The sequence below is a fragment of the Salvelinus fontinalis genome, chromosome 3 (assembly GCF_029448725.1).
Source record: "Salvelinus fontinalis isolate EN_2023a chromosome 3, ASM2944872v1, whole genome shotgun sequence".
NCBI lineage: Eukaryota > Metazoa > Chordata > Actinopteri > Salmoniformes > Salmonidae > Salvelinus > Salvelinus fontinalis.
The window spans coordinates 76,274,893-76,289,088 of NC_074667.1; the positions used below are offsets into that span (position 1 = coordinate 76,274,893).

Consider the following 14,196-nt stretch of genomic DNA (forward strand, 5'->3'; position numbering starts at 1 on the left):
AGCAGGGTTCCTCAACCCTAATACCCCTACAGCATGGTTCCTCAACCCTAATACCCCTACAGCATGGTTCCTCAAACCCTAATACCCATACAGCAGGGTTCCTCAACCCTAATACCCCTACAGCATGGTTCCTCAACCCTAATACCCCTACAGCATGGTTCCTCAAACCCTAATACCCCTACAGCAGGGTTCCTCAACCCTAATACCCCTACAGCATGGTTCCTCAACCCTAATACCCCTACAGCAGGGTTCCTCAACCCTAATACCCCCTGCAGCAGGGTTCCTCAATCCTAATACCCCTACAGCAGGGTTCTTCAACCCTAATACCCCTACAGCATGGTTCCTCAACCCTAATACCCCTACAGCATGGTTCCTCAAACCCTAATACCCCTACAGCAGGGTTCCTCAACCCTAATACCCCTACAGCAGGGTTCCTCAACCCTAATACCCCTACAGCAGGGTTCCTCAACCCTAATACCCCCTACAGCAGGGTTCCTCAACCCTAATACCCATACAGCAGGGTTCCTCAACCCTAATACCCCCTACAGCAGGGTTCCTCAACCCTAATACCCCCATACAGGAGGGTTCCTCAACCCTAATACCCCTACAGCAGGGTTCCTCAACCCTAATACCCCTACAGCAGGGTTCCTCAACCCTAATACCCCTACAGCAGGGTTCCTCAACCCTAATACCCCTACAGCAGGGTTGCTCAACCCTAATACCCCTACAGCAGGGTTGCTCAACCCTAATACCCCTACAGCAGGGTTCCTCAACCCTAATACTCCCTACAGCAGGGTTCCTCAACCCTAATACCCCTACAGCAGGGTTCCTCAACCCTAATACCCCCTGCAGCAGGGTTCCTCAAACCCTAATACCCCTACAGCAGGGTTCCTCAACCCTAATACCCCTACAGCAGGGTTCCTCAACCCTAAAACCTCTACAGCAGGGTTCCTCAACCCTAATACCCCTACAGCAGGGTTCCTCAACCCTAATACCCCTACAGCAGGGTTCCTCAACCCTAATACCCCTATAGCAGGGTTCCTCAACCCTAATACCCCTACAGCAGGGTTCCTCAACCCTAATACCCCTACAGCAGGGTTCCTCAACCCTAATACCCCTACAGCAGGGTTCCTCAACCCTAATCCCCCTACAGCAGGGTACCTCAAACCTAATACCCCCTGCAGCAGGGTTCCTCAACCCTAATAACCCCTACAGCAGGGTTCCTCAACCCTAATAACCCTACAGCAGGGTTCCTCAACCCTAATACCCCTACAGCAGGGTTCCTCAACCCTAATACCCCTACAGCAGGGTTCCTCAACCCTAATACCCCCATACAGCAGGGTTCCTCAAACCCTAATACCCCTACAGCAGGGTTCCTCAACCCTAATACCCCCATACAGCAGGGTTCCTCAAACCCTAATACCCCTACAGCAGGGTTCCTCAACCTTAATACCCCTACAGCAGGGTTCCTCAACCCTAATACCCCTACAGCAGGGTTCCTCAAACCCTAATACCCCTACAGCAAAGTTCCTCAACCCTAATACCCCTACAGCAGGGTTCCCCAATCCCCACCCACAGTAGCCTAATACCCCTACAGCAGGGTTCCCCAATCCCCACCCACAGTACCCTAATAATCCTATAGCAGGGTTCCCCAATCCCCACCCACAGTACCCTAATACCCCTACAGCAGGGTTCCCCATCCCCACCGACAGTAGCCTAATAATCCCTGCAGCAGGGTTCCCCACCCACAGTAGCCTAATAACCCCTACAGCAGGGTTCCCAACCCACAGTAGCCTAATAATCCCTACAGCAGGGTTCCCCAATCCCCACCCACAGTAGCCTAATAATCCTTAAAGCAACTGTGTGACCTCAAACAACAGCCTTTTTGCAAGCAGAGCCTCAGGCTACTTATCAATGTTTTTTAGAGGCAATGCGTATCTGATTGGTTGATCCCAGAACCAATGTGAGAAGTAACGTACCTGTTTCCTGACTTTGGATTGTTCAGCATGTCTTCTCTTCATGACCACGGTCTTCAATCTTGTCCTGAGGATTATATCCCCATCTCAAGAAAAGATTAAACGCACACACTTCCTCACATTCAGCTGTTTACAAAGCATACACTTTGTGCGACTCTTAAAAGTATCATCATGTATAGTCAATAGCAGTGTTCTAGCTGGCAGTGACAATCGCCTCATAGCCATTGTATATTAACAGGTCATTAGTGTTTGGGTTTGTAGGCATCTATCCTGTCCTCTGTCACCTCACCAGGCTAAGGTAATATGACACATTTGGCAAGCTCCTGTGTTTCCTATGGAGGTGTTGTGATGTGTCAGTAGGTCAGCTTATATACATACCATGTGTATTCTGTGGTGCCTCTTGTGTAGTTCCTGATCCAAGTCAGAGGGTGGTCTGAGGATCCGCTCCGTCTCCCAGTGCTGCTCCCTCTGTCTCTGCTACAGAACACGCTGCCCTCAGAACAGCCTCAATTCATCGAGGCATGGACTCGACAAGGTGTCAAAAGGGTTCCCTCAGGGATGCTGGCCCATGTTGACGCCAATGCTTCCCACAGTTGTGCTAAGTTGGCTGGATGTCCTTTGGGTGATGGCCCATTCTGGATACACACGGGAAACCGTTGAACGTGAAAAACCCAGCAGAGTTGCAGTTCTTCACACCCGGCCTGGCACCTACTACCATACCCCCTTCAAAGGTATTTCAATCTTTTGTCTTGCCCATTCACCCTCTGAATGGCACACATACACAATCCATGTCTCAAATGTCTCAAGACTTAAAAATCCTTCTTTAACCCGTCTCCTCCCCTTCATCTACACTGATTGAAGTGGATTTAACAGGTGACATCAATAAGGGATCATAGCTTTCACATGATCAGTCTACAGTATGTCATAGAAAGAGGAGGTGTACCTAATGTTTTGTACACTCAGTGTATACTTCCATCATTTAAAAAAACGTAACAGGATACATTGACGTGTTTTGTGAGGCTCTAGAGCAAAACAACCGATATGTACGTCTTCGTGAGTCTCACCTTTCGACGGTGGGTTCATATTAGTGTGTAGCCCAAACTGTTTGGATGCTACAGACAGACGTTGGCAGATCGGCGGAACCGACTTCAGACAAGTCCTGTGATGCTTGTGGGTGTTGTAGAGCAAAACAGAACACCATCGTGAGTCTCATCTTTCCATAGAGGGTTCATATTGTTGAAGACTGATTTTCGGTATGGCTCCTGGTCTGACAATACACTGCTGTAGCTCAGCCACCTTCCACCGCAGATGCGGAGGTCCCAGTGTAAGGGAGACTCCAGGACGGGTTTGGTCAGCTTTCGTGGACAGATGAGGTCATTGATGAGGTCATCGTGGCCCTCAACGCACAGAAGAGGCGACGGGGCCTTCCGGCTGGGCCTTCCTGGCGGGACCTTCCCACGGGGCCTTCCGGTGGGGCCTTCCCAGCAGGACCTTCCCGCGGGGCCTTCCGGTGGGGCCTTCCCTGTGGGGCCTTTCGGCAGCCGTAACTCCCTGCTCGAGGAAGAAGAGATGTTTCATTCGGACGTGGTATTTTTACTGATAAATCATTATTATGTTGTAAATAGTAATTGCTGGGGGGAAGAATGGGACACTACATTTCATATTGGAAGAAGGTATGGGTCATATTTAACATAATACATTTTTGTTTTACATTACTAGTCATGCTTTTTGGCAAGTTTTACTGTTATTGCCAATATTAACGGTTTATGATCAAGAATCCAACTCACCTCTCCTTCGGCTTCTGTAGCATCTGAGAGTTGTAGAGAAGCATTATGTTAGAGTTCACACAACAGTAATGAAGTCGCAACATTTCTCTTTCTGCTCTCCTTTGAACCCACACAAAACACACTGTATCATGATCAAACCCCACACATACAGTGCATTCGGAAAGTGTTCAGACCCCTTGACATTTTCCACATTTTGTTACGTTACAGCCTTATTTTGAAATGAATTAAATTGTTTTTCCCCACTCATCAATCTACACACTATACACCATAATGACAAAGCAAAAAAAGTATAGCTTTTTGTTGCAAATGTATAAAATAAAAAAATGGAAATATCACATTTACATAAGTATTCAGAACCTTTATTCAGGACTTTGTTGAAGCACCTTTGGCAGCGATTACAGCCTTGAGTCTTCTTGGGTATGATGCTACAAGCTTGGCACACCTGTATTTGGGGAGTTTCTCTCATTTTTCTCTGCAGATCCTCTCAAGCGCTGTCAGGTTGGATGGGGAGCCTCGCTGCACAGCTATTTTCAGGTCTCCAGAGATATTTGATCAGGTTAAAGTCCGGGCTCTGGCTGGGCCATTCGAGGACATTCGGAGACTTGTCCCAAAGCCTCTCCTGCATTTTTCTTGGCTGTGTGCTTAGGGTTGTTGTCCTGTTGGAAGGTGAACCTTCACCCCAGTCTAACGTCCTGAGCACTCTGGAGCAGGTTTTCATCAAGGATCTCTCTGTACTTTGCACCGTTCATCTTTCCCTCGATCCTGACTAGTCTCCCAGTCCCTGCTGCTGAAAAACATCCCCACAGCATGATGCTGCCACCACCATGCTTCACCATAGGGATGGTGCCAGCTTTCCTCCAGACATGACACTTGGCATTCAGGCGAAAGAGTTTAATCTTGGTTTCATCAGACCAGAGAATATTGTTTCTTATGGTCTGAGAGTCTTTAGGTACCTTTTGGCAAACTCCAAGCGGGCTGTCCTGTGCCTTTTACTGAAGAGTAGTTTCTGTCTGCCCACTCTATCATAAAGGCCTGATTGGTGGACTGCTGCAGAGATGGTTGTCCTTCTGGAAGGTTCTCCCATCTCCACAGAGGAATTCTGGAGATCTGTCACAGTGACCATCGGGTTCTTGGTCACCTCCCTGACCAAAGCCCTTTTCCTCCGATTGCTCAGTTTGGCCGGGTGTCCAGCTGTAGGAAGAGTCTTGGTGGTTCCAAACTTCATCCATTTAAGAATGATGGAAGCCACTGTGTTCTTGTGGACCTTCAATCCTGCAGAAATGTGTTGGTACCCTTCCCCAGATCTGTGACTCGACACACTCCTGTCTCGGAGCTCTAAGGACAATTCCTTTGACCTCATGGCTTGGTTTTTGCTCTGACATGCACTGTCAACTGTGGGACCTTATATAGACAGGTGTGTGCCTTTCCAAATCATGTCCAATCAATATAATTTACCACAGGTGGACTCCAATCAAGTTGTAGAAACATCTCAAGGATGATCAATGGAAACAGGATGCACCTGAGCTCAATTTTGTGTCTCATAGCAAAGGGTCTGAATACTTATGTAAATAAGGTATTTCTGTTATTTTTTATAAATTTGCAAACATTTCTAAAAACTTGTTTTCACTTGGTCATTATGGGGTATTGTGTGTAGATTGATGAGGAACATTTTTTATTTGATCAATTTTAGAATAAGGTTGTAACGTAACAAAATGTGGAAAAAGTCAAGGGGTCTGAATACTTTCTGAATGCACTGTACAGTACTTCCCAAAAGAACAGCCTTACCTGTATGCAGTTTTACAGTCACATTATAGATAGACTGCTGCTCTGAGAGAAGAAAGCATGTACTGTCTTGATAGATCTTAATTCTGGTATATGTTCTCTTTCAAACAGACATGCACACACTTCAAAGCAAAATCTTGGTATTGTCTTCAGAAGAAGCTCTCTCTTCTGAGAGTGGACTCAGCAGTAGCTTTGAGCAGCAGCAGCAGTGAATGTAGTGACATGTTGAACAGGTGCAGTTTACAGCTCTATGCAGGTCAAATGTGATTACGTCTAATCATCCCGCCCTCTCTTTTCAAGGGAGACTGGTGTCGCAGCTGCTCAGAGAGAGAGGGAGAGGACGAATGAATTCTTATGAGTACAGTATATTGTGAGCCTGGTAAAACATAATATCAGAATGAGAAAAAAAGCCACTGACTTGACACTGTCCCTGTACAAACCATTGTTTGGGTCAGCTAATTGGCTTGGCATACTGATGTCTGACCTCCAGCTGGCTTACGGCCACATATAACGTCTGGTTCGAGTTAAGTTAGTTGTCATAAACCACCGACATCAGCTATCATGACTGATCATCATGCATATCCAGAGGGTCACAGTTATATATGTTAAAAATACACACATTTATCAGTTATAAATACAGTATACTGTGAACATGCATTGTAATACATAATATAAATTACAGCATAGTTGTAATACATAATATCAGAATGACAAAAAAGCAACACTGAACCATGCATGAGAACACCAGCTGTTCCAGACGACTGTGTGATCTCGCTCTCCATAGCCGATGTGAGTAAGACCTTTAAACAGGTTAAAATTTACAAGGCCGCGGGGCCAGACAGATTACAAGGACGCATACTCAGAGCATACGCTGACCAGCTGGCAAGCATACGCTGACCACTGGTCATTTTCAACCTCTCCCTGACCGAGTCTGTAATACCTACGTTTCAAGCAGACCACCATAGTCCCTGTGCCCAAGAACGCCAAAGTAACCTGTCTAAATTACTATCGACCCGTAGCACTCCCATCTGAAGCCATGAAATATTCCAGAAGGACAACCATCTCTGCATCGGTCCACCAATCAGCCGTTTATGGTAGAGTGGCCCGACGGAAGCCCCTCCTCAGTAAAAGCCTCCCAGGCTCCCCGAGTGGCGCACCAGTCTAAGTCACTGCATTGCAGTGGTGGAGGCATCACTACAGACCCTGGTTCGTTCCCAGGCTGTGTCACAACCGTCTGTGATCGGGAGTGCCATAGGGCAGTGCACAATTGGCCCAGCATCGTCCGGGTTAGGGGAAGGTTTGGCCGAGGGGGTAGGCAGTCATTCTAAATAAGAATTTGTTCTTAACTGACTTTCCTAGTAAAAAAAATAAAAAAATAAAAAGGCACGACAGCCCGCTTGGAGTTTGCCAAAAGGCACCTAAAGGACTCTCAGACCATGAGAAACAAGATTCTCTGGTCTGATGAAACCAAGATTGAACTCTTTCGCCTGAATGCTAAGCGTCACGTCTGGAAGAAACCTTACACCATCCTTACGGTGAAGCATGGTGGTGGCAGCATCATGCTGTGGGGATGTTTTTCAGAAGCAGGGACTGGCAGACTAGTCAGGTTTGAGGGAAATATGAACGGAGCAAATCACAGAGATCCTTGATGAAAACCTGCTCCAGAGCACTCAGGACCTCAGACTGGGGTGAAGGTTCGCCTTCCAAAAGGACAATGACCCTAAGCACACAGCCAAGACAGCACCGGAGTGGCTTCGGCACAAGTCTCCGAATGTCATTGAGTGGCCCAGCCAGATCCCGGATATGAACCTGATCGAACATCTCTGGAGAGACCTGAAAATAGCTGCGCAGCGATGCTGCCCATCAAACCTGACAGAGCTTGAGAGGCTGCAGAGAAGAATGGGAGAAACTCCCCAAATACAGGTGTGCCAAGCTTGTATCCTCATACCCAGGAAGACTTGAGGCTGTAATCGCTGCCAAAGGTGCTAAAACATCTAAAAACCTATTTTTGCTTTGTCATTATATTGTATTGTGTGTAGACTGATGAGGGAAAACATGATTTAATCCATTGTAGAATAAGACTATAATGTAACAAAATGTGGAAAAAGTCAAGGAGTCTGAATACTTTCCGAATGCATTGTAAGTGTATATACAGTACCAGTCAAAAGTTTGGACACACCTACTCATTCAAGGGTTTCTCTTTATTTTTTACTATTTTCTACATTGTAGAATAATAGTGAAGACATCAAATCTATGAAATACCACATATGGAATCATGTAGTAATCAAAAGGTAGGGGTGGTTTTGTAAATGTCATATTATTGCAAGAACAGCTCAAATAAGCAAAGAGAAATGACAGTCCATCATTACTTATAGACATGAAGGTCAATCAATGCAGAAAATTTCAAGAACTTTGAACGTTTCTTCATGTGCAGTCACAAAAACCATCAAGCGCTATGATGAACTGGCTCTGATGAGGACCGCCATAGGAAAGGAAGACCCAGAGTTACCTCTGCTGAAGAGGGTAAATTCATTAGAGTTAACAGCCTCAGAAATTGCAGCCCAAATAAATGGTTCACAGAGTTCAAGAAACAGACACATCTCAACATCAACTGTTCAGAGGAAACTGCGTGAATCAGACCTTCATGCTCGAATTGCTGCAACAACAAAAAACATTACTAAAGGACATCAATAAGAAGAAGAGACTTGCTTGGGCCAAGAAACACGAGCAATGGACATTAGACTGGTGGATATCTGTCCTTTGGTCTGATGAGTCCAAACTCTTTCGCCTGAATGCTAAGCGTCACGTCTGGAAGAAACCTTACACCATCCTTACGGTGAAGCATGGTGGTGGCAGCATCATGCTGTGGGGATGTTTTTCAGAAGCAGGGACTGGCAGACTAGTCAGGTTTGAGGGAAATATGAACGGAGCAAATCACAGAGATCCTTGATGAAAACCTGCTCCAGAGCACTCAGGACCTCAGACTGGGGTGAAGGTTCGCCTTCCAAAAGGACAATGACCCTAAGCACACAGCCAAGACAGCACCGGAGTGGCTTCGGCACAAGTCTCCGAATGTCATTGAGTGGCCCAGCCAGATCCCGGATATGAACCTGATCGAACATCTCTGGAGAGACCTGAAAATAGCTGCGCAGCGATGCTGCCCATCAAACCTGACAGAGCTTGAGAGGCTGCAGAGAAGAATGGGAGAAACTCCCCAAATACAGGTGTGCCAAGCTTGTATCCTCATACCCAGGAAGACTTGAGGCTGTAATCGCTGCCAAAGGTGCTAAAACATCTAAAAACCTATTTTTGCTTTGTCATTATATTGTATTGTGTGTAGACTGATGAGGGAAAACATGATTTAATCCATTGTAGAATAAGACTATAATGTAACAAAATGTGGAAAAAGTCAAGGAGTCTGAATACTTTCCGAATGCATTGTAAGTGTATATACAGTACCAGTCAAAAGTTTGGACACACCTACTCATTCAAGGGTTTCTCTTTATTTTTTACTATTTTCTACATTGTAGAATAATAGTGAAGACATCAAATCTATGAAATACCACATATGGAATCATGTAGTAATCAAAAGGTAGGGGTGGTTTTGTAAATGTCATATTATTGCAAGAACAGCTCAAATAAGCAAAGAGAAATGACAGTCCATCATTACTTATAGACATGAAGGTCAATCAATGCAGAAAATTTCAAGAACTTTGAACGTTTCTTCATGTGCAGTCACAAAAACCATCAAGCGCTATGATGAACTGGCTCTGATGAGGACCGCCATAGGAAAGGAAGACCCAGAGTTACCTCTGCTGAAGAGGGTAAATTCATTAGAGTTAACAGCCTCAGAAATTGCAGCCCAAATAAATGGTTCACAGAGTTCAAGAAACAGACACATCTCAACATCAACTGTTCAGAGGAAACTGCGTGAATCAGACCTTCATGCTCGAATTGCTGCAACAACAAAAAACATTACTAAAGGACATCAATAAGAAGAAGAGACTTGCTTGGGCCAAGAAACACGAGCAATGGACATTAGACTGGTGGATATCTGTCCTTTGGTCTGATGAGTCCAAATTTGAGATTTTTGGTTCCAAACGCTGTGTCTTTGTGAGACGCAGAGTATGTGAACGGATTATCTCTGCATGTGTGGCTCCCACCGTGAAGCATGGAGGAGGAGGTGTGATGGTGCTTTGATGGTGACACTGTCTACGATTTATTTAGAATTCAAGGCACACTTAACCAGCATGGTTACCACAGCATTCTGCAGCAATACGCCATCCCATCTGGTTTCCACTTAGTGGGACTATCATTTGTTTTTCAACAGGACAATGACCCAAAACACACCTCCAGGCTTTGTAAGGGCTATTTGACCAAGGAGAGTGATGGTCACCCGACAATCACCCGACCGCAATCCAATTGAGATGGTTTGGGATGAGTCGGACCGCAGAGTGAAGGAAAAGCAGCCAACAAGTGCTAAGCATATGTGGGAACTCCTAGAAAACAGTAAAAAAAAATAAGAAAAACCCTTCAATGAGTAGGTGTGTTCAAACTTTTGACTGGTACAGTATATATTAAGCTGGACACCAAGAACAGTTTCATATATTTGTTTTGTTTATGTGTGTCTCTCTGTCTCTCTGAAAGATTAGGTGTTGACACTGTAAATTTGGCTAGGGCCAAGAGTTTTACCTGACAATGAGACCTTATAGTTTAACTACAGCACAGAGTTCTTCCTGGTTGTTGGAAAAGGAAATAGTGACTATAACCATGACATGTTAACGTTAAAGTCCTTTTCTTCTACAAAGAGATCTTTAAACTCAACCACAATGTGTGTATTCAATGTGTGTACTTCTCTAAGGTGCTCTACAGAAACCTGCCTTTTCAAACATATTATGACTTTACAACCAGTCAGACTTTATACAGGAAGTCATATTTTCCACATTTTAGACTCCTCCTTTGTAAATACCAGCGCTTTCCCCCAGAATAAACCATTGAGAATGGTAACTAGGTGATCAATGGAAGGTTTAGTGTTGTTAACTACAGTATTAAATAGAGACACTGCTCGGCCCATGAGTCGTATCACCTCTGTCAGTGTTCAACAAACCATTCATGGGGGCTATGCATATTTTTGTTTCAGCGCAGCACCAATACATCTGAAACAACTAATCAAAGTTTTTGTATTTATTTTCGGTAATACCAAATTACCCCACCGATAGCAGAGAGCATATCCAACTAACAATCTCTTAGAAAAAAAAAATATCAACTATTGGAACCAAGATTTAAAAAGAAGTGATGTTGGAACAAGATGGAGGGAAAGTTGGAGCAAAACTAACAAAATATTTAACAAAATGTATGCTTAATCCAGTATAAGCTAATGTATAGAATTGACTATACAAGAGACAAAATTCACAAATTCTACAGCACAACGGCAGAGTCATGTCTTAAGTGTAAAACTAATAACGACTCAATAATCAATGCATTCTGGGAATGCTATTAAGTCCAGAAGCTGTGGGCAGGGCTAGAAAGTTGGCTATCAGAAGTATTGCAATGTAAACTTATTTTGAATGTGTCTGTCTGCATATTTCAAGATATGGCATATGAGGGTGTAGTGAGATACCCGATGAGTTGGGCAATTCTCATCTTGAAAAACAGACTAAAAACTTGGAAATGAATCAATCCACCATCATTAACACAATGGAAAAATCTATTATTTATTATTTCAATATCGAAAGTGATTGGGCTACAGAGAAACAAAATGGTGCAGTTTCAGGCCATGTGGCAAATAATAATGCCGGCACTAGAGATGGGTGTGTGAGCACGCGGGTCTGGGCAGGGAAAATGTAATAGTTGTTTGTGTTCGTCTATAAATTGTTGTGTGTATTTGGTGTGAAAAAAAGTGCTGAGCTAAAACAAAAATGTGCCCCTGGAGAATAGATTGACAAACAGTGTTCTAATGGGATGTGTACAGTAAACACAGGTTAAACTGGGTGACGGTGGTGTCGGGCAGGGATGGATACAACGTCTGCGTCCCAGTCGTCTCTCCTTTCTCCCCAAGTGTGCACTTGAACACTCCCCTTCATAGATCTCTGAACAGAAATCACTGGTATATGGAGACTTCCTAGTCCCATGCCAACACCAATCCAATGATTTTACATTTGTGGGGAGTAGTGAATGAGTGCACACTTCAGGAGAAAGGAGATGTTATTGGGACGCACACAGGTGTAGAAGAGTGCAGAGAGTGACCGGGATCTTTTTCACCACCTGGGGGCAGTATTAGCTTGTCCTTTATACAGGTCCTTTGAGATTACTGGGTGAATGAATTGGCGTTCTGGGGGCACACGGTCCTAAGTTTCCATGGGTGGCAGCCCAGTGCAGCCCAATCCAGCTCTGCAAAGCCCAGCCAAGCCTGCCCTGGATCAGTCCATCTCAGTCCAGTCCATCCCAGCCTGACGCTGTCACTTTAAGAAGACCAGGTACAATGCCATCGACAGACAGGTTATAGCCACAGCATGGTGGAGTCTGGTCCCAATCACTGCAGCTAAGAGGCAGAAAGACAGAGAAAGAGAGAGAGGAAGATAGAGTGAGATTGAGGAGAGAGAATGGGGAAACAATGGAGAAAAAAAGACAGTGGACAGTCTCTGCTTCAGACTATGGTGAAGCTGTAGTAGTGGACCTCTCTGCTTCACTGTGGTGAAGCTATAGTAGTGGACTTCTCTGCTTCAGTCTGTGATGAAGCTGTAGCATAGCTCTTTGATTGTAGTCAGAAACACATAACCAGTATTTTCCATTGTTCTATTACAAAGATGAACCATTGACAGCTTGATTGATTGACTGGCTGACATCTTACCTTTATAGAACACCCCCCACACTCCCTTCTTCTCAGAAAGTAGCCAACTGTTTAGGCGAGGTACCTTCTTGAGGTACGCACACGTACATATGAACAGAAGCCCAAACACCACAATCCCATCGAACGAGTACACTGACGGGTGGAGAAGAGGAGAAAATTATAATAATTTGGTTTGAAGATGACATCTTTAGACATGGCTGGTCATTCAATTTTCAAAGATTAACTAGCATTACTTTGGATAGTTGAATATTTCAATGACAACAATAGTTTGACACATTGCATCTTGATGTAGCTAGCACACAATAACGATTTGAGGTCTACAGCAATGGTTAAATAAACATTGCCACTTAAACCTGTTCGACAGCTAGGCTACACTTGATACCTATGTGGAGCCACAGCTAGATAACATTACAAACAATTGTTAATATAATATGTTAATATAATATATGTTAATATAATGTACAAAAGCAGTATTGCATAGATGGCAGTAGGAGACAGTAATAGCAACATGATTTCTAAACTGGCCACCAAACATGTCACATAGATAGGTAGCTAGCTAGCAAACTAGCCAGATATAGCTAGCTAGCCCTCGATCATGTCTCGGTTCCATTACACAAGAGTCATTGGACAAACGAGTCTTCTGTACGGGGAGTTTCGGTAAGAGCCTAAATGTTCAGTCTGAACATTAACACGCATCGCTTGCGCTAAGGTTTGGAAGCATATGCATCGTATCTTTAATATGGGCGAGAAATATATATTTTTTAATCGAAATATTGATACACAGCTTTATAGGAGTAGGTTTCCCATTTGGCCATATTTCCATGTTCCACCGCTTGTTTCCGGAAAAGACGTTAGTGGAATTTTGTACCAGTGCTAATTCTTTATTTGCTTCTCCCAACACCTTTGTGTCAACGGAAGACAGACACCACAAATGTGTTGTAACTGAAAAATAGTGTTGACTGCAACTATTAAAACAGTGTACAGTAACCGTTTAATTTGTTTTTTTGATGTATGTGATATGAAAGCAGAGGGTTGTTTCTAGAATCGATTCACGTTTAGATGGGAGTATTCGGCTGTTTAGGCTTCCAGAGCCAATTCGCCATTTAAACAGAACATGTAAGATCCCATTAGACTCCTTACTCCAATATTGGCCTATAGCTAACGTTAGATAGCCATCAACTGGACGTATCCTTGCCCATAACTAGTTTTTGGTTCCAAATTGACGATGCACTTATGTTCATAAATCCAAATGTTAGCAAATTGATGTTGGCTGGCGACGGTCTGCAGCCACGTCTACAGAAATCTATGCTAGCTACAAAAGTAGCAAAAATCGAATCAGAGCTTGCTAACGTCCGTCCAGCCAGCCAACGTCTACTTCTTTGCTCTGAAAACAGTGCATCTCCTGCAAGATTACCTATAAAATGACACACGTCTGATCAAACTGACCATTTGTCATGTTTGCTGTTGTCCAAGACTGTGTTGAATTCTGTTATTTTCAATCATCCATGTTGTTAAATGTTGTCCTCCCTTCCCTGTGACAGGCAGCAGCCAGGATGACCAATCAAGCGACATATCCGGATTCATCAGGACAGAGCAATGGAACTCGGATATTGTTACTGTGTGTGTAATGTTTTTTATGAAATATTTCAAAATGTGAATTTGTAATCCATGGTCTCCTCCACATTAAAAGGAACAATTCACACCAAAATCAAAGTTTGTCAAATGGTTTCAGACCTCAAAGGTGGTCTTATGTCCCAGCCAATAGTGTATCAAATATAAACGCAACATGCAACAATTTCAA

General features: G+C 44.1%; 1 protein-coding gene across 1 annotated transcript; it reads right to left on the reverse strand.

Moving 5' to 3' along the window:
- Positions 1 to 11,234: 11,234 nt before the first annotated feature.
- On the reverse strand, positions 11,235 to 13,970 carry tmem167b (transmembrane protein 167B). The gene is made up of 3 exons (XM_055918057.1): positions 13,842 to 13,970; positions 12,396 to 12,527; positions 11,235 to 12,086 (listed from the first exon to the last, which is right to left on the reverse strand). Exons 1-3 carry the CDS (start codon positions 13,849 to 13,851, stop codon positions 12,004 to 12,006), a joined length of 225 nt encoding a protein of 74 aa, XP_055774032.1. The 5' UTR covers positions 13,852 to 13,970; the 3' UTR covers positions 11,235 to 12,003.
- Positions 13,971 to 14,196: the final 226 nt, after the last annotated feature.

Coding starts and splice junctions, on each gene's coding strand:
- tmem167b (XM_055918057.1), bottom strand. Junction 12,087..12,395: donor GTGGGGGGTGTTCTATAAAG/GTAAGATGTCAG, acceptor TCTGCCTCTTAG/CTGCAGTGATTGGGACCAGA.